This window comes from Simochromis diagramma, unplaced genomic scaffold (assembly GCF_900408965.1).
Source record: "Simochromis diagramma unplaced genomic scaffold, fSimDia1.1 OVJJ01000802.1, whole genome shotgun sequence".
Taxonomy (NCBI): domain Eukaryota; kingdom Metazoa; phylum Chordata; class Actinopteri; order Cichliformes; family Cichlidae; genus Simochromis; species Simochromis diagramma.
In genome coordinates this window covers 10,852,346-10,872,549 of record NW_024387492.1, presented here as the reverse complement: position 1 = coordinate 10,872,549, position 20,204 = coordinate 10,852,346, and the positions used below count along the sequence as shown (strand labels likewise).

Below are 20,204 nucleotides of genomic sequence, written 5' to 3'. Positions count from 1 at the left end.
AAAAAGGCTCACGTTAAATACTCGCAGAGCATCTGGTGTCACTAACTGGTGAGCAGTGGGCTGGCACTTGTCAGTGGTTGGCAAGTGTGAGCAGTAATCAGGCATCCAGCTGTGTTGCTCTGCCAATAGGGACTTCTGTCTGCTTGGCTTTCTGCCTCACAGAACAATGTCACACACAAATAAACACACTTATACTCAAACATGCATGCGGGAAAGGGAGGAAGTAGCATTTAAAACTGGATAAAGAAAACTAGAGACCTTGATAGTCTCTGACAGATGGCGGATGAGACTGCACATAGATCCTAGCCAAGGCGACACTAAAATATAAAGTTAAAGAAACATATTTTTTATGCAAGCGCAGAGCGAACAGCCAATATTTTTTTTTTTGAAAATCCACCTGATTTTTGTTTTAATTATGTCATCTCTCATACAGGCCTTTGTGACATCAATGAAGGCTCGGCTACATCGGAGGACCGCTGCAAGTCGCCTACTTCAGGTAACATATCTTTCAGCTTGTCATTGAAAGAGAGGAGTGGCGAATATAGCAGAAATAACGACCAAACAGTAAACCAGTCAGAAATATACCTAGAAAACCACTTACGTGTGCTGGGAGGAAGATTAATGTTTCAAAATAGCCTTTACGGTTATTAATGTTGTAATGAAGTTGTTGCTCATCAAACTTGAACTCTAGAAGTTTCTTCTTTTTTGAGTCACTCACGTGTTTGGCTTCATTCAACCTCTTTCTTTAAAAATGCACTGTTTCAGTTAAATATTGCACATTTATGGATTTATAATAGTTTTGCCATATGTCCATGCTTTTTCTTTTTTTTTTTTACCACTTTGCAGAGTTGAAAAAAGGGGAATACGTCATTTATAATCTCACTCTGTATTCTGAAAAACTGGGTTACATAGGCTGTAAATGCATCCGGGGACTGATGGTAATTCACTGAGGCTGCTCGAAATTATGGGAAAACCAAACTCTGCATTCTGGTAGAGGAAACCCATTCATTTACATGAATATTAGTAGGAAAAGGGGCTTCACATATTCCGTAGCACTGAAATTCCATGCTTTTTGATACTCACAAATATATTGCATGCCAAGATTCTGATTATTTTTAACTTGGATTTTGATTAGGGTGCGTCTTTCAACATTTCCCTGCGTCCGGATGCAGTGTATTGAAGCAGATTCCTCTAAATGTATTGCTAAATTAAGCAGTTTTTGTGTGTATATGACATTTAGACAGCAAACTCAATAGAATGTACTACAAGAAAAACATAATCCACTTTATGCTGCACTATCCCACCTCTGATTTTAAATATTCAGCCTTTTGATGATCTACTGCTTTGTGATATGCAGGAACAAGATTCCCTGCTGCTCTTTTACTTGCTTCCATCTTAATCTGCGTCATTAGTATTTCATCTGAAGGCGCTTGAAGAGAGAACAGCCTAGGTTTATCTCATTATGGGTAACTTGGCATTACCACGATGAAAATAAGGAGCTTTTTAAAAAGGTCAGACAGAAAACAAATCACAGAGTCTGCTTGCTGCTGTTTCCAGGTATGATGGCTGTCCCAGTCTCTGTGTCTGGTGCCACCAGACTGTGATGTGATACATCTGTCTGGTTTGCTATACTCATGGGACAGGGAGAGAAAAGGAGTGCTTTCCTACAAAACTCTCTTTGTAATCTAGGTTTTAAGTGTGAGCCAGTTTGTTTTAGCTTTTTGTTTATTTCCTCTCTCTGTCTCTCTTTGAGTATTTGTGGTATGAATTCTGCAGAAGAATAATGTAACGTTTGTAGGATGGCTTGTTTTAGACTTAAATACAGTATAAATGTGGATGGCCTGGCTTGATTTATTTCCCAGTTCTTTACATTGTACGAGAATAATTTACATCAGAAGACAGGATGTCTTAGTGAAATCAGTGTTCCTTCAAAAAGAAAGGTGCCATTGACATTACAAGCCAATTTCTGCTCAGAACAAGTAAGCACATCTGTGTTTGGTTGATTATTTCTTTGTTTTAACTATGCTTGACAGTAAATCTTGGAAAGCCTGTTTATTTCCCCTTAATTGGTGCCACATTTGTAAGGAAAATGCATTTGTGGGTTGAGCAGCAGAGTATGGGTTGTGCCACATTTGACTGATCTGGATAGAGCCACAGGGCAACTTTAAGCTGGTGTTCCATAAAACCATTTTGAGTGAGCCTTAGTACAATCTCCAAATTGAAGGCCAACATCCATATAATGGGGGATTCCCAAATGCATTTTCCTTACAAATGTGGCATCACTTAAGGGTAAAAAAACTGCCTCTCCAAGATTTATTGCCAAGAAGCATTGTTACAACAAAGAAATAGTTGACCAAATAAATGTTTACTCAGTTTTTGTGCTAATACACACACACACACACTGGGGTAATGGGGTAAAAATGGGTGTTTTTCTAACTGCGCATTTACTCTATTTTACTCCTCCCTCCTCCCCAACACCGTCAAAAGTCTTGATGTCAAACAGCAATCTACACCAATTCTACAATGGAGGTGGTAGAGGAGGTAAGATTGGGCAAAAATGTCTATCAGAGGCTGTTTAGGCAGGAAAAAACGTGGTCTAGATTTGGTGCCCCTGTTTTGTTTCCCTTTTTTTCTTTTTGTGGAGAAAGTGTCTCTGTCTTCCTTTGTCCATACTCACCACAGTGGGAAGAACTAAAGTAGGGAACAGAGAGCTGACGTTCCTCTATACTCCTGGGTTAGCTTCTATTCAACTATCTTTGAAGCCACTTTGTATTTTAACATAAATGAGTGTTCGTCGTTTGAAATGACAAGATGCTCATATTTGATATTTGAGCACAGAAGAGTAATATACGAAAACTATATTCTAAGGATTCAGAGCTTGTGAAGCAAAAGCTTACCTGGAAGGACGGTGGGACTGCAGTTTTCTTGAGACACCTTACTTGTCAAATATACTGTACATATTGCATGCTACATGTATGTAGCACGAGTGTCATATTGTAAATGTGCCTGCATCTGATACTTGTCCCAACTGATTGTACGAAGTTTGATGATACCATTGAACAGAGAGCAACTCGTCTGTCTGATTTTGTCTTTGTCCAACTTCCGTGTGTGTTGATAAAACTTTGTAAAAGTACATTTAAACTAAGTGAGCAAGTCAAAAAAGAGGATTAGCAACGGAAGGATTCAGTATCTCATACAAGTGACAGTGAGTAAGTACAATATCCACACCGATCAGCGACAGCATTAAAACCACCTGCACAAATTTCTTTTGGTCATTGTGATGACATAGCAGCCCTGACTCTTTAGTGTCTCACATTTTGACAGTGGAGCCCTCTGTTGATCAGGCTTACTCAGGCACATCCCATGGGTACTGGGAGTTCAACATCTTGGGCTCATTGACATGTTGCTTGAGCTATTCCTGATCACTTTCTGCACTTCTGGGGAGGCCTCTGCCTTTCAGGATCGCTGTTGCCATGTCCAATACGCTTGATTTCCAGCAAAGTGTAGGGTGGGTGAAACATGCCAAAGTAACGTCCACGTGAACATCAGGAGGCAAAGTTTGGGGATTGCTGTCGTCATGTCCGATATACTTGGTCTCTAGCAATGTGAAGGTGGGTGAACCATGCCAAAGTAACGTTCACGTGACTGTTGAGAGCCAGCTTTTCAGAGTACAAGATAATTGTTGTTAACAACTTCTCTCGTAAATAGTTTTAATGTTGTGGCTGCTTTGTTTGTGCTGGATTTTTTGTCTTTGCTTAGCCTGGTCCGGAAACTGATGTTGTCCTCCTGAGTCCTTTTAACACCTGATTATTCACAGTGCAATATTTTTACAATATCCCCAAAACCCACATATGTGAGTTCAGTATTTTAGTTTAGCTTAAAAAAAATCTTGATAAAGTCAATAAAATTCCCCCAATTTCCAGCATACTGTACTAAACAGAAATCAAATCATCTGGATAAATCATGCATGTATGGATAGCATATGCAAGTTTTGGGCTCTAAAAGTTGGTCTACACCTTCATAAGTACCGTAGACGGGCAACAGCAAGATTTTATGTTCTCCACTTACCTTAAAAAATAAAACAGAAGCATGTACACTAATGATAAAAAGCCAAAATAAATCAAATTCAACTCGAATACTTGAAGGTATTACGGATGTTGCAGTTTTTTTTTTAAAGGAACTTGTATGGATTTCTTTATGTATTGTTTCTGGCAGTTTAAATTGCAAGACAGTCATAACTCTATTACCTGAATGTCTCATTTTATCGTCCTTCTTCTTTTTCCTACAGACAGAGAAAATAATATTTAGGACTTTCATTCACTGCTATTTATATTCACTCTTCTGAAAGATGGAATGCTTTACAAACTAGTACTGAAAGTATATAACCAGCAGCAGGTTTAACCATCCTTTTCACTATGTTTTCTTCCATCTCTGGTTCATTTTTTGTTTCTTGTTACTTCCTTCTTCTTGCTGCATGCTCCTTTGGCATGAAGGTCCTGAATGGCCGTGCAGTTTTGACGTGTGTCTTACCTGTCCTGTCTTTCAGGGCATTGTGCAAACAGACGTCACCTCTTTTGTTTAGTCTGTAACAGCATGCCTCTGTGATACAGAGGGTCGTCTCTTAATCCTTATGCAGTGTCTCCTCCTGTCTAAAGCATTTTGGCTCTCCTATTCTATAAAACAATCCCTTGGCACTTGTTCAACAGTCTTCTGTCATTTTGGTGTATTTCAGGTGTGTGCACAGTCCTAGTCCAATGCTAGATTAACTAGCTTTGCATGGCATCGTGTGTTAGCTTAGACATGTGTTTGTAAAGAGGGATGTTCTCTTTTTTCCAGCAAAGATGTCACGGAAATTAAGCTTGCCTACTGAGCTAAAGCCAGACTTGGGTAAGCCTTGACTTCGTGTCTCCAAACAATTTGTATGAAATGTAATATACTTTTCTCGCTCTGACTGGACTCCATCACTTTACATTAGTCCAGTTTTTTTTCTGGTTATTAGTCTCAAAATTGGCAAGCTGTGCAACTGTTCTCTTTAGTTTGCATGCATCAAAAGTAGCACTGATCTGAACTGAATTAAAATGATTGAACTCAATCAAATTGTTGGAAATGAACCCTTGCTCACACTTCTTTTGACCATGGTGGGGGTTAAAGCAGAGGTCAGTGGTGCTAAGCTAAACTTTTTACACCCCATCTCACTCTAAAGCTTTGTGTAACTTTTGCAGCTTTTCTTTTCTCTTGTGTGTTTTTCATGGCTTTCTTTTCTCTGTCTGATTGGTCCTTCAAAAAAAAAAAAAATCAAATCAAATAATATCAATACAACTTTTTTTCTGTACAACCTTCTTCCCAAACATGGAATATTGTTAGGTTTCATCGGTTTAAAATAAGATATTCACCTGTATGCTTGTTTAATGATCTCAGTGTTATGCACATTTAACTTTCCCTAATGTGCCAAACAGCTGGTTTATTTTATAGTAATAAAATTGTGTTAAATTGATGGCTCTTGTATAATGTAAGGGAACTGCAGTGATGTTAAATCATCAACAAATAGGTCTTAAATGATGCTGCTCTGTTAAAAAAGGCAATTCAACTTAGGAGATCTGTTTTTCCTAGAAAGACAAGACCACCAACTATTTACTTTTATTTTGCCACTAGCTGTTAAAAGTGCGAGTCGACTTTCTTTCTCTCAATTTCCAGTATCTACATTATCAGTACTAAAATCAATCATTTATAAACAAATAAAAATGCTATTACTGGTATGCCTTGAATTTGCTTTGAAAAGTGTAAATCCATTTGCATTTAACTTCCAAACTCTTTCTTTTAAGGCAGTAAGAAGCTAGTGATTGTTATGTTTCTATTTTTTTCATTATTTATTTATTTTTTTTAGCATATTTTGTGCCAACTTCTCCATTGTCTGTCTTGCAATAATACTTTTTTGCAGGTGCTTTACCTCTCTGTTTTTTCTCCTTACTGTCCTCCTGTCTGTATGCCCGCCGCGGGGTGCCAACCCATTAGACCACCGGGACAACTCTTTCAGCCGCTCACGCTCGTCCAGTGTCACCAGCATCGATAAGGAAGCACGAGAGGCCATCAGCTCATTCCACTTCTGTGAGACTTTCGCTCGGAAGGGGGACAGCACTTTGACACCCTGCCTGTATGTGGGCACCTCCCTGGGAACTGTCCTGGTTCTGGCTCTCACATTGCCACCTGCTGGAGAGCAACGGCAACTGCAGCCAGTTATCCTTTCACCTGCCGGTGGGTAAAGCAATCTCAGATGGGAAGGAGGGAGGGAAATTAGAGTGTGAGAGTTTTTTTTGTTTGTTTTAACGGCAATAAAGACCAAACTTGGCAACCCACTCTGTAAATTTTAAGGAAAAACAGTACACAATGATTTTTAAATGTTTAAGTGAAAATGGACCAAAAATGGTACACATAAATACAGTATGACCAATTTATCTCTGCTAATAGGCTACATACCAGAGGCTTTTAAGGTGGCTTTAATCAAACCATTACTTTAAAGTAGGCATTTTAGTCATTTATTTACTAATTACTGACCTTGTGACTAATTCCAAAAGTTCTTAAAATAGTTGTTTTAAATATACGGTGTGATCATATGCAGATCATTGGATTATACTGTTTATTATGTGTATATTTTAGATTTTTCCTGTTTCTCAAAGAAACGAATTTCATATATTGTTCTACTTCTGTGTGTAAGTTTTTAGGCCTGCCTCTTCTTCTTCTTTTGTCCTCTACTTGTCCTCTACTAAACTGCAGGAGTGTCTTAAAGATATAAAGAATATGAAGGCCTTGATAACTTGTAATTTCCTATCGATATATTCAGTCAAAACTTTAGTTTTTGTATTTAAAAATCTGAGGCAGACAGTGTCTAGCCTGATACTTATTTTGAATGGCATTATCTCGGCGTCCATCACTGAACTTTGGAGTCATTTTTCACCAGAACACACTAAGCATTTCCAAAATGCAGCAGTCCTCTGGAAATATAATGTTCCAATAGATTTTTTTTTTCCTCCTGTTCACCAGGTATGTTGGTACGGCTGAAGGGAAGCATCTTGCGGATGGCCTTTATAGACTCCACGGGTTCTCAGCTGCCATCTGCATATGAGCCTTGGTATGAACCCAACGTTACAGCAGACGGCGAAGAAAGAGAAAAAGTCCGTAAGCGCCGGCCCGTCTCAGTGTCCCCTTCCACCTCCCAGGACCTCAATGAGAGCCAGTATGCTGTAGTGTGTTCAGAGAAACAGGCCAAAGTCATTGCCCTTCCTTCCCAGTCCTGCATCTATAAACACAGTATCACAGAGACCTCCTTCATCTTACGGGCAGATGTGGTGCAGATGAACCAAGGCATGTGCGTGGCTTGTTTCTGTGCCAACGGCCACATCATGACCCTCAGGTAAGGCTACATCTGAGGTCAGGCAATGTTTCAACCAATACATGCAGTTAGAATTAAGAATGTTTGCTCTCCCCTCTATCATGCATGGCGTGTCTATATATTTATATACATGAACTGGAATTGACTTAACAAAAGAAGCAGGAGAGCAAATAATTTTGCTCATATTTGTCCTTGTTGCAAAGACTTTCCACACAAAATCCGTAAACTGTGTACAGCGAAAGCTGCCATATGGTAAGAAAGAGGACAGGTACACACAAAAATTGGGGTCATAATTTAATTTGGTCATAATTTGCACCTGTTCATCGAAATCCAGAGGTTTTTTTTTTATAGTATACAGACTTTAATTAGTTCAGATCTTAAGTTCAGATTTTTTACTTAGAATCTGGACTTCGATTTTAGAAATAACATTTTTTTCCAGACTGAATTTTCAGAATTCGAACTTTAATCTCAGCATTCTCACTTTTTTTCACACTTTGGACTTCATTTTTAGAATTCAGACTTTGTGTCATAATACAGGCTCTTTCTGGACTATGTTAAAAGCAAGGATAAAGTGCCAAACACCAGGCAATGCTGGACATTTTATTAGGTACACTTTGCTTTTACTCGTTTGGAAAAGCGTTTGCCTTCAGAACTTCCTTAATTATTCATGTCCTAGATTCAGCAAGATGCTGGAAACATTCCATCTTAAGAGGTTTTGGTTTTGGTCCATATTGGAATTGGCATCGCACAGTTTGACCAGATTTGTTGGCTACACATTTATGACGTGAATCTCTCATTACACCGCTCATTGTCATGTTCAAGAAACTAGGCTGATGACTTGAGCTTTGTGACAGGGTGTGTAATTCTGCTGGAAGGAAACAACAGAAGATGGTTACACTGTGTTCATAAAGAGATGAACATGGTCAGCAGCAATGGTCAGGCAGGCTGTAGCATTTCAGTAATGCTCAGTTGGTACTTAGGGGTCAAAAGTGTGCCAAAAATTATCCCCACACTATTACGCCCCCACCATCAGTCTGAAACATTGATATAAAGCACGATGGATCCGTGCATTCATGTTGTTTATGCCAACACCTGATTCTACCATCCGGATGTCGCAGCAGAAATCATGACTCGTCAGACCAGGCAACAATTTCCAGTCTTTTATTGTTCAGTTTTGGGCTACAAAATATAGCCTTGGTTTCTTGTTCTCAGCTGACAGGATTGACATCCAGTGTGGTCTTCTGCTACTGTAACCCATCTGCTTCAAGTTCAGCGTGTTGTACTTTCAGAGATCTTTCTCTGCATAACTTATTTATAACCAGAGTTTGTGTTTTTTTGTTTTTGCAAGTTACTCTTTCCTTCCTGTCAACTCAGACGACTGCTGATCTTGGGTTATTGTCTAGTTTCGTCTGTCTGGCAAAATCTCACTAGATCAGCAGTTTCTGAAATATTCAGACCAGCCAATCTGACACCTTTTTTCCCATTCTGATGCTCAGATTGTATTTCAGCAGGTCATGTAGGTCAGCACTGTCTATGGATTTGCTGCACAGCTTGGCTGATGAGTTATTTGCCTGAACAAAATAGTATACCTAACAAAATGGACGTTGAGTGGAAATAATTAGAGTTCAGAGTAGGTCAGAAACTTTATTGATATTGTTTCTGTGCCTCCCATACAGTGTGCCAGGACTGAGACCGCTCATGGATGTGAACTACCTACCTTTGACAGACATGCGGATAGCCAGGACTTTCTGCTTTACTAACCTGGGTCAGGCCATGTACCTCTGCTCCCCCACTGAGATCCAGAGGATCACTTACAGTCAGGACACTTGTGAAAACCTACAGGTGAATTAGCCTTCTATATACAGCACTACTACATGTTACTATTGCAAAACAGTTTAAAATGTCTGCATGGCTTGGAGACACACATTAGCCAACTAAGTACCTAGGTTATTTTGTTTTGGTTTGTTTATACCTATAAGAAATATTCACGTATTAAAATTAACCCCGTCTCTATGGGTAACAGACAGGAAGAATTTTGAAATACCATAACCCTATATTCCTATTGTCATGCCAGAATGAGATTTTGAAAAACTCCCACCAAACTCCCTCAAAATCGAAATCAAAATTCACAAAGGGGATGCTGAGAGGATGGCAGCATAAGTTTGCAGCTCCTGGTAAAAACTCACAAATAAAAGCGCTGAAGTATTTTTAATCATTAAACTGTGGAATAAATGTCATGAACGGTGGGAGAAGGTCAAGAAGACAGGGGAGCCGGCTAGAGGAGACAGCCGGAAAACAGCATGCAAGGTGAGCATGTGGAAGGAGAAGGGGCTAGCCACCTCCACTCAGGCTTCCAGGACATCATTAAAGAAATTCACTCACTTAAGGCAAAGTTCAGAACTGATTTTGTCCCACTGAACAAAGACATTAAACAAGAAATGAAGGAAGAATTCCAGACATTAATATAAAACTGACAGAAACAATAGGTGAGGTAGCTAGCTATAAGACAAGACTCAAAGAAGCTGCAAAACACTTGGAAGAGATGGAAAGTTGGAACATGGCCACAAAAGATGCATTAATTCAGTCACTGTAACAAAACTGGCTGCCCTAGAAAAATGTATATTGTCCAGTAATGTATATTATCAATGGATCAATAGGCCTAATAGAAGGTTCTGAAGGAAACTCTGTGCTGCAGTTTGTGGAACACTTGTTGAGAGCTGAGCTCTTTCTCCCACCAGACCCTGCTCTGAATATCCAGCGGGCACACAAAGCTCTGACGCCTAAGCCTGGACCAGGAGAAACCTTTATATTGTCATACACTCACTTACTGCCTGTGTCATAGCTAATGAACACAAAACATCAATAAATGAATGCAAGGAATGGAGTTAATCCAAAGTAAGCCTGAGTAGTTTGAAACTTGTCTCACATAAGTTGCTTGGCCTGAAATAACTATGGGGAACTGAGTCATCCATGGTGAGAACTATTCTATTTATAACCGTGTCCAGATTTTACTGCAGTGTGTCTCACAAGCTAGGGACTTGTATTATTGGGGGATATGTCTAGTATATATATATCTTTATCTATATTTATACATTTTATATATGTATTTATAAAATGTGTTAATATTTCAGGAGATGCTGGGTGAACTTTTCACACCAGTGGAGACACCGGAGGCCCCCAACAGAGGGTTCTTCAAAGGCCTGTTTGGTGGCGGTGCACAGTCGCTGGACAGAGAGGAACTATGTATGCCGAATATGTATCTGATGATATACATACAGTATATTTCTGTCCTATATGTACCATCACTTCATGCTTATCTGTCTTTTCTTCCTTCGATCAGTTGGTGAAGTAACAGCTGGAAGGGCATCGCGAAGTCTGGCCCAGCACATCCCTGGCCCAGGTGGCATTGAGGGGATGAAGGGAGCTGCCTCTGGTGTGGTTGGTGATCTGGCACGTGCCCGGATAGCACTAGATGAAAGAGGCCAGAAACTGGGTGAACTGGAGGAGAGGACGGCCGCCATGATGGCCAGTGCAGACTCTTTTTCCAAACACGCCCACGAGGTGAGCAAAAGTGTCAAGAAGGACGTCGAGCTTGAAAATTCATACCCACAATTAACAGAGCGACGATGTGAAATCATGAATGCTCACTGTACGTTAGTGCTACTAACAAACAATAAACAATGAAATTAAATGCTTGTGACCAGTCTTGACCCTCCATAAAATATTTTACACAGCAAAGCAGTTACTGTGAAATATTGCATGTAATACCTGACACTATTTAACCAGTAGAGGGCAGTATGTAACCATGAAACTTTCACTGTACTGTAACTAAGAAGCTTACTCAAATTGTAGATCGTTTTCAGAATGGAAACGGTTTCTAAAATTATGTGAGGGCCCCTGTTCTTTACAGTGTTTGACTGACCAAGTAAACGAAATGCAAAATCAAAGCAAATTCATATACATTCTTACATAAAATTAACTTTATCAACAGCAAATGGAAGTGGTTTTAGAGAGAGACGTGATGGTTTTGTGGTACTGCCCGATCATTTGGACCATGTTCCCATGACTACGTGTTCTTTGTTTCCAGATGATGCTGAAGTGCAAAGACAAAAAGTGGTACCAGTTCTGATTGGTGGAAGGGGTGGAGTAGAGCTCTGTGGACACCATTGTCTGATTGACCTCCCTCATCTGGCTCATCTGGACTCACCGTGACCCCTACCCATCTGTCTGTCCCTTCATCCGTCCCTCCAAGCCTTCTTCACTGAGACACTTGGGGATTTTCTTCCCTAGCACAACGATGAAACACTGTACTTACCTCAGTCTTGGGGTGGAACTGAGGGGTAGACAGGAGAGGAAGACGACCTCAGAGGGAATAACTTAATAAATGGTGTCTTCTTTTTATGTTCTTGTCTCATTGTTTATCTCTGTTCAGCCTCTCCTCTGAGGTAGCTGACTGGCCCATGCACCTGAAGATTCTTCACTCTCATTTGCCAAAATGTTCTTTACTGTTGTCTCTACTCTGTACCCTCGTGGCCAATATTCAAACTGGCTAAAAAAAAAAAAAAAGAAAAGACAAATGTGTAATGAAGAAGCAAAGACTTCAAAAAGTTATTAAAATGTACAAAAAAAAAAGTAAATACATCATTATATATACATAGATCTAATAAATGTGCAATGCTGTATCCACTTCCAAGTGACAAGTACAAAACAAAGGGATAACTCATCGGGGAGATGGAAGCGGGGCGCGAGGGCCGAAGGAGGCACCGTTGGAGAGGTATAAGAAGTGCTGCGATAGCGATGTCTCCTCTATGCAGAGGGTCGCAGGGATAACTCATTCGGAAGTACACTGGATATTTCATCATCTTGCTCAATCTCTAGACTCACCTCTGTATTTGACAAACTTTCAAATCGTTACCGTGTGTGTGGGTGCGTGCGTGAGAACGTATGTGCGTGCGTGAATTTCTTTTCTCGCCATTCCTCTATTTGTTATTTGTTGGGTTATTTGCTCCGTCTGTATTATGATCATTATTATTAGTAGTAATATTATTGGAAAAACTCTTATTTTTCTATTGTTGTGAAAGTGGATGATATTTAATTTGTTGAAAAAGAAAATACATTTTGTGACTTTTGTCTAACAACTGAAATTAATTTCTCCTTATGAAAAGGGCTGGAATCTATAAGGAGGGCAAGGATATAAAAGGCATATTTGGGACTCAGTAACATGGTGACATCAGCTTTTTTTTTTTTTTTTTATTATTCTAAAAGAGAGCATGTATGAGCCACACACATTTATTCCTTTACTGAAAATGTAATTTAATCACTTAGCAGATGCAATGTGAGCTGCCTCCCACTTGCTCGCTCTGTCTCCGATGTCACGAGCTCGGTGGTTTGATGAAATCAGCGTTAAATACACAAATAGCCAAGTATCAGTATTGGATTACATACATTGCAAGCATAAATCCTAACAGTAATCATACAGGTGGGATAAAAACAAGAAAATGGCTGAGTAATCTTTCAAAGGGACATATTTGAAACTTTTTTTCGTGTATTTTTTTTTAATTTTTTTCTGTGTTTTGCTCACACTTGTCTGTACGTGTGATTCCTTTTAATATTTACTTACTGAGATGGAGGAGACAGCTGTGTTTGGTGTTACCTTCATTATTATCCTGTTTCTATTTTCCATGTTTGCAGTCGAACTCAAATGTGATGTATCTGTCTGCCGGGCTTTTAACCTTTATTTGTATATAAGTAAATAGTTTGACAATCTAAGTGGAAAGTAAATGCCGAAGTTGCTCAGGCAACAAAAGAGGAGACAGGCCATATTTTTTTCTGACGCCAAAGAATTGCTTTACCTTTCCCATTGCGTTGTCCCATAGCATTTGGCCGCGAGTCTGGAAACCACACGGTACATGTGAATATGTGTTATCCAGTGTAGATATATCACACTTGTCACTTTTCAGGGTTCAGGAAATGGAAAGTCGCAAAGGAACTCAGCCATTTATAACACGATGGATCATAAAAATCACTATCATTCCACCACACCTCAAATGATGTTTATGGTATTCATCTGTGTGAATGGGTGTATTTGTACATCTTCTCTGTCTGTATGTAAGGTTATGTTCATGTAAATGAAGTGATATGATTTATTATATTTTGTTCCGGTTGTTTACTCATTGCTGGTGATGTCCTAGTTCAGGTAAGTGTGGACAAACTCAAACCACCAATTAAGTAAAAAAGAAAAAAAAGAGGACAAGGATAAGATAATGTGTGATAATATGTGAGGACGACCTCTAAATTTTGGTTTAATTTAAAAGTCCTTCACTTGTCCTCTGTATTCTCTCCGTTGGTTGCGCAGCTACAGGTGTGGCCTCCTGTGTTTCCAGTAAGCATTGTGGTGTGAATGTTGGCTGGTTGGTCTATCTTTCGCCCCTAAGCTTAAAAAGAGAGACAAAACGAAGTACTTCAGGAAAAATAGCTGTTTTAGCTACAAGTCAGCCCCCCACCAATATCCGTTTGATGTCTTTCCCTTTAATCCAGCTGTTATTTCTTTGAATGTTATACTTGTTTTCCCATCTTTGAGTGAATTTGATTTTTCAGCCCATGTACTACAGTATGCAGTATTCCTACCTGATATGATCCACACTCAATAAGAGGGAGTCCTGTCTATCTGCCATATGCCATCTTCTGTCCTCGATTCAACAGTTATCAGTGGGTTGCAGTATTTTTCTCATTGTAGCCAATTTTCTTGTACAGTTTTATGCAACTTTCACATGGATGTTTATGACTTTATCTGCTGCCACAAAAATTTAGAAATTCTGTAGATAGAGATTACTGTGCAATGGAAAATAAAAGTCGAAAATGGATTTTTGTCTTCGGTTATTAAACGGTTTCTGTTTAGCAGAAAGAGGAATAAAATGTTGGAGTATCTCAACGACATGCAGGCACACTGCATATTCAGTGAAATACAGTTAGATCATGGAAAACTGGTTTCATCACAATTTTATCCCAACATTAGATGGCAGTAAATACACATGGTTGCCTCAACAAGCAATATTGACTAAATAGGAAAAATGCAAACAGTGAAAGGGCGATCCTACTAGTTATTATTAGCAGGTTTAATGTTTGACAACTTGCAAATAAAAGATTCGTTTTTACAAAAATAAATGAATATATTTATAAGTGAAGCAGAAAACTGCCAAAGCTACATAGTAGTAATGAAGTTATATAGTAGTTTTCCTTCTTTATTAGTTTTTTATTTATACTCCAAGGCTCCATTTCCTCAAACATCATTGTCCTGTACTGAACACAGCAGATTCCCACATGTGCTCACTTGTGATGCAGACAAGGAGGGTTTATTTATTTATATATTCATCTTGGGGTAATGTACACGAAGTCACCCCAAGTCTGACTTCTGTTAAATGTTTTATCTCACACGGGGAGACGTCCACTAATATTTACTGTAAATACCTTACAGTTGGCCTCTAGATAGAAACAGACCTCTTGAATCACAGATGCAATCATCCTAATCCCTATTATCTGTAAATTCATACTGTATTTACAAAGGATTACGATGTGGATCAATTACTGTGAAAATCAGAGAGGCTACCAGCTTAGCTTATGATTTCCCGTAAGAGTACAAATTTACAGACTGTATCTCTGCGTTGCCACTTGATGCTTCCGGGCATTATGTGTGACTAAGGTCAGGTAGCCGTAGCTGGAATTAATGTGGACAAAATAGCTCAGAGACGAAACTAGATAAAGTAATTAGGTTAAAGAGTAATATAGTGATAGAATATCTTAATCTTTTGCAGCTAGAATTGGTAATAAAAGGACAAATGATTTATAAACCAACAAACAACCCTTATTGCAGTTCAGATATTGATTGCTGGCTAGAGGGATAAAGAAGACTGTGATTGAATGTTGCCTTCTTCTAGCTGATTAATGCCCAATCTAACTAAAAGCAGAGACACTATAGTTCAAATATTGGGAAAAGGAGAGTTTCCTGGAATAATAACAAATGAAGATACACCACGGACTTATAAACAAATCCATATGTGAAATTTATAATTCCATAAAACATAAATCTCTGGAAAAGATAACTGAATGAATCTAGTACTTTCTCTTGCCCTTTCTCTTCCCGTATATTGAATAGGCTTTATGGTTCTTCCCGTCTTTGCATAAACAGAATTATCAGACAAAGTGGTGCCATTTTATTAGGTAAGAGAGCTTGTGTTTTTCATCACAGATAAGCTTCTGTGGGTGTGAGAGGCTGACAGGTGAATTAAGGGGAGAGTGGAAGAGGGAGACAAAGAGGGAAATGTGGTAGGTAAGGAGAAAAAAAAACGAGTTGATTTGTTCAATTTGGCTGAAGCCATGAAGAGAAGGTCACTGGGGAGAAATGTTTGTTGTTGCGTACTGTTTGAACTACTGACTGACTGAGATATAGGGTCAGGCAATCCACAGCTAAGCATGCTGCTCAGCAGATGACATGTCCATGAGACTGTTGTCGTGGTGACTGGAAGCGTGAATGACCTGAGCATCGCCTGCACAGCAGGGAGACTCAAAATGAGTATTTTGTTCTAAAATATCATCAAAAATGTCATCGATAAACAACCAGTTGTTTAAGGATTATTTATCAAGACTGGTTTGATCAGATAAGCGCCTCTTTTAATTGCATTAATCACAAGCTTTTGAAAGTACTTGAGAATATGAAATACTGCAATAGATATATTTTTTAAAGCTAGTTTTAGTCCAATCATGTAACAATCAGTAGGTATCATGTTCTTGAATGACTGTGCCAACAAACATGTTACATCACTCGGACAGTTAACATGTTGTTTCATTCTGTTCCAAGTTGTAGTAACATCTGTGAACAACTACTATGTGACCTCTCAACTTTTCAGCTCTTAAGCTTTCACCTTTCAATCTTATGGCTCAACAAAGGTGACATGAACTAAACCGCTGCACTTCTTAGATCTTAACTTCTATCACAGCACAAATATGCAGCGCACATACATAAATTCAGTTGCTGATACCGGTGCTTCAAGTTCTCACAACTATAATCAGCATAAGAAAAAGACCATTTCTAGAAATGCATTCTAAACAAGCAACAAGCCTGAACAGACGTTTTGACAGAAACATTTCCTCATATACAAAGAAGTGAATTTTTGCATATACATTATGTGCATAAGACTGGAGTCACCTCATATGTCTTCATATTTGGCTGCCAAGGAAACAGATTTCCTTTTTATCTTTTTGAATTTGGTTTTCAGCAGTAGTTCGACAGGGTTTCTGAACCCATTTAAAAGTTGTTCTTTTGACTTTGACTGCTCTGCTTTTTCACCCATGTTCTCCCATAATCAACAGCTTAGCAAATCATCAATTTTAAAAGATATCTTTGGGCAGTTACTAGCAGTCTGTCATAAAAGCACACTATATTTTCTTAGTCCAATCTAAAAGAAAAGATTTTGAAAAGCATAACAGTACATCTTCCACCAAGAAGGCGAATCCCAAAGATCAGTTAGCCATAACCTTGACCTATCTCAGCATGGCACGCAGTGTATTTTTGAATCCTGAATCTGGAACTCATGTTTTTAATAAATAGAGAAAAGTCCAGCGAGGACATAGGACCTGAGAGATGCAGTTGATCCATCTATTATTCACTGATACCTCATCAGGAAATCTCAATGCAAGGGTGGCTGAAAAGAAGCAATGTTTAAAGAAGGAAATGATCTCAAACACACTGCCAATGCAGTAAAAGCACTTGGATAGAAAAACACACAGTGGAACACTATGAGTCATGGATAGGCTTCCCCACATGGGAGGAACTATTGCTAATCACTGTTTTAAGGAATTAAAAGAATGCTTGACTGAGAGAGTTCAGGCTTTATTGAAGAATAAAGGTGGTCATGCCAAATATTAATTTTATTCCTTCCATTCATTCCTACACCTATTTCCATTTTTCCTTAAAAAATTAAAGAAATAAGATGTTGGCTCAAGACTTCTGCACAGTACTGTGGAAAGATGTGGAAACAACATGTGTCCTGTGTTTCAATGTCTTTGTTAGTAATATAGATTTGTTAGCTTTCAAGTTTTGGGGTTTCTAAATAAAAAAAATCTTATATTTTAAACAATACCCATTGGTCAGTGATGGTGACAGAAATCCATTAAAGCAAAGCATCCCTTCCTAATTTGTATTAGAAATTTGATATGAGAGTCAGTACTGCATTAGCAGTTCACGTCCCCATAACAGTTCTCCCTTACAGGAAATAAGTGCTGGAAGGATCATATTTGGAAAGGTAATGAGCATCGTGACTCACTTGATATTTCTAGACTGTTTTGCTGTGTGGGGGGAAAAAAGGAGAAAATGTGCTGCAGACTTCTTGTAATTATCTGTGTGATTTTTTTTAACCACTTTTCACTTTTTTCACAGTTGCTTCCTGAAAAAAACAGCTCTTGTGATGAAGAGAGATATTTCAAGCTCGGAGTCCTTGCTTATTTAAATACATATGTTACTGTTTTGTTTCATCTGTACCGAGTTAACATGCAAGCAGAAATGTGTTAAAAAGGATCATTAGCTTCAGTCTGTCAAGCTGAGAAACATCTGTGTTCGGAGGTAAACTGAAGATCATCTTTGGGCTGGCCCTGTGTACGTGTGTGTGTCTGTGGGCTTATGTGTGCGATGTGCCTGTGTGCATGCATGAGTAAAGGGAAAGAAGGGGTGTCGTCGACACGGGTGCGGTTGAAACTCTGACCTTTTAATTTTAAAAAAGGCTCCAACTCAGTGCTTCTTTCGACAGAGTGAAGGGAGTCTGAAGGGAAGGCTCAGTGATGAAGCTGTACAGTGTGCCACATGCTCAGCTGGGTGCTTCTGAGACAAGATTTCGGTCCCACAGGGCCACAAGACCCCGTTTTATTCATCTGTTGTCCACTTTCCTTCAGATGTAGACCAACTGTTCGAAGAAACTCAAGTAGAATAAAAGTGTAAACAACAAGTCCTCCTCTTTTAAACCATCTCCAGAGAGGCAAACATGCAAAAGGCAAAGTTATGGAATGCACACCAAAACGAAATGGCCACCATCCAAAACCTCAGCCTGCGTGACCAATTTGTGTTTGCTGTAATATTTAGTTTTAAAATACCGCAGCTCTATTAAGCAGAAATGAGTGATTTATGTGTGTGCATGCTTCAAACAAGCACTGAAGTGAGGTTTAATCGATTTACTTCTCTGACTCACGAAAAAAGGATCAAATGCTTGTTCCTAGAAAGCAGAAAACGGTTATCTCTTGTTTTCTAAAAACATTCCTACACTGCTACAGTTCGTGTAATTAGTGCCGTTATTTCATATCCCACAAGTAATTAAACAGAGGTCCAAGTTTCCCTTTTGTGGCTTTTTGTTCAAGGATTCTTTTTGTGAATATGTGAAATCCTCGAACATTTCACTTGTCAGAAAATGTAATGCTGTTTAGAAACATGTGGCTTGGCTTCTCCTGGAGCGGATCCATTTGAATATGCAGGGCATGCTGTTTTCCTGCATAAAGGGAATGAAACTTTAATAGCTGGTTTGAAAGCAGCTGAGCTGCTGCAGTGGCTAGCACCAGATCATTTCACTACATGCCAGTTCCATGTTAGTTCAGCAGTTAACCCATAACTGCATTCAAGAGAGTTTCCAAAGTTTCCTCCTAATTAAAAATATAGTAAAATTTTAGGGCTTCATTTTAATTATCTTCGAATGAGGATTAATTAAAAAAAGAAAACTTTCGGGAAATCATACACATGCCCGATGTGCTTCAAAGCCCACACATTTTTTTCCTCCACAAACTAATGCGCACTCAGGTGAGACGCACTCAGCCCTGGACCATCTGGCAACCACTTTCATGTGTCTTGGTTACAAAAACAGATTCATTAAAGGTTCCATATTGCAGAGAATGACATTTTCATTTTTTCCTTTTGATCATAAAGCCTTAAGTGTTATATAAATATTGTGAAAGCACAAAATGCATGCAGCCCGTATTCACAAACTATGACTCTAGACGTGAAACATTGGAAACACTGGACTTTTAGAAGGAATCCAAAGTGGCCAGAGAGAACTCACACAAACCCCACACAGATAAACCCCAACCGGGTCGTGGGTGGGATCAAACATGGGACCTCCTTGCTGTGTGTGCTTATCATCACATTTACAGTTTTATTTGTATAGTGCCAAATCACAATCACAGTTGCCTCAACCCGCCTTATATCTTAAAGCAGGGGTGTCAAACTCCAGGCCTCAAGGGCCGGTGTCCTGCAGGTTTTAGACGTGTCCTTGATCCAATAGGCTGATTTAAATGGCTAAATTACCTCCTCAACATGCCTTGAAGTTCTCCAGAGGCCTGGTAATGAACTAATCATTTGATTCAGGTGTGTTGACACAGGGTGATATCTAAAACCTGCAGGGACACTGGCCCTTGAGGCCTGGAGTTGGACACTCCTGTCGTAAGGTGAAGGCCCTACATCAGGGGTGGGCAATCTCAGTCCACGAGGGCCGGTGTCCCTGCAGGTTTTAGATGTGTCCTCGAACCAACACAGCTGATTTAAATGGCTAAATTAGCTCCTCAACATGTCCCGAAGTTCTCCAGAGGCCTGGTAACGAACTAATCATGTGATTCAGGTGTGTTGACCCAGGGTGAGATCTAAAACCTGCAGGGACACCGGCCCTCGTGGACTGAGATTGCCCACCCCTGCCCTACATACAATTCCTGTGTTTGCTTTGTAACATTTTAGTTTCTACCTTTCCCCTGTCACAAAGTGCTTCCTTGTCTGTGTCTGTCTCTATTGTTG

At 39.3% G+C, this 20,204-nt stretch overlaps 1 protein-coding gene across 7 annotated transcripts in view; it reads left to right on the top strand.

The window, feature by feature from the left end:
- Positions 1-14,250, top strand: part of stxbp5a (syntaxin binding protein 5a (tomosyn)) — a 98,226-nt gene extending 83,976 nt beyond the window's left edge. For 2 of the 7 annotated variants that reach the window (XM_040017122.1, XM_040017123.1), the window contains exons 20-27: positions 434-496; positions 2,488-2,541; positions 4,837-4,887; positions 5,971-6,252; positions 7,039-7,408; positions 9,064-9,229; positions 10,519-10,630; positions 10,728-11,432. In XM_040017122.1, the coding sequence (XP_039873056.1) occupies positions 434-496; positions 2,488-2,541; positions 4,837-4,887; positions 5,971-6,252; positions 7,039-7,408; positions 9,064-9,229; positions 10,519-10,630; positions 10,728-11,071 (1,442 nt within the window). In that variant the 3' untranslated portion in view covers positions 11,072-11,432. Of the gene's footprint in view, positions 1-433; positions 497-2,487; positions 2,542-4,836; positions 4,888-5,970; positions 6,253-7,038; positions 7,409-9,063; positions 9,230-10,518; positions 10,631-10,727; positions 11,433-11,474 lie in introns of those variants that run through there. The other 5 variants (XM_040017125.1, XM_040017129.1, XM_040017124.1 and 2 more) reach the window with 5 other exon arrangements.
- The last annotated feature ends 5,954 nt before the right edge of the window (positions 14,251-20,204 follow it).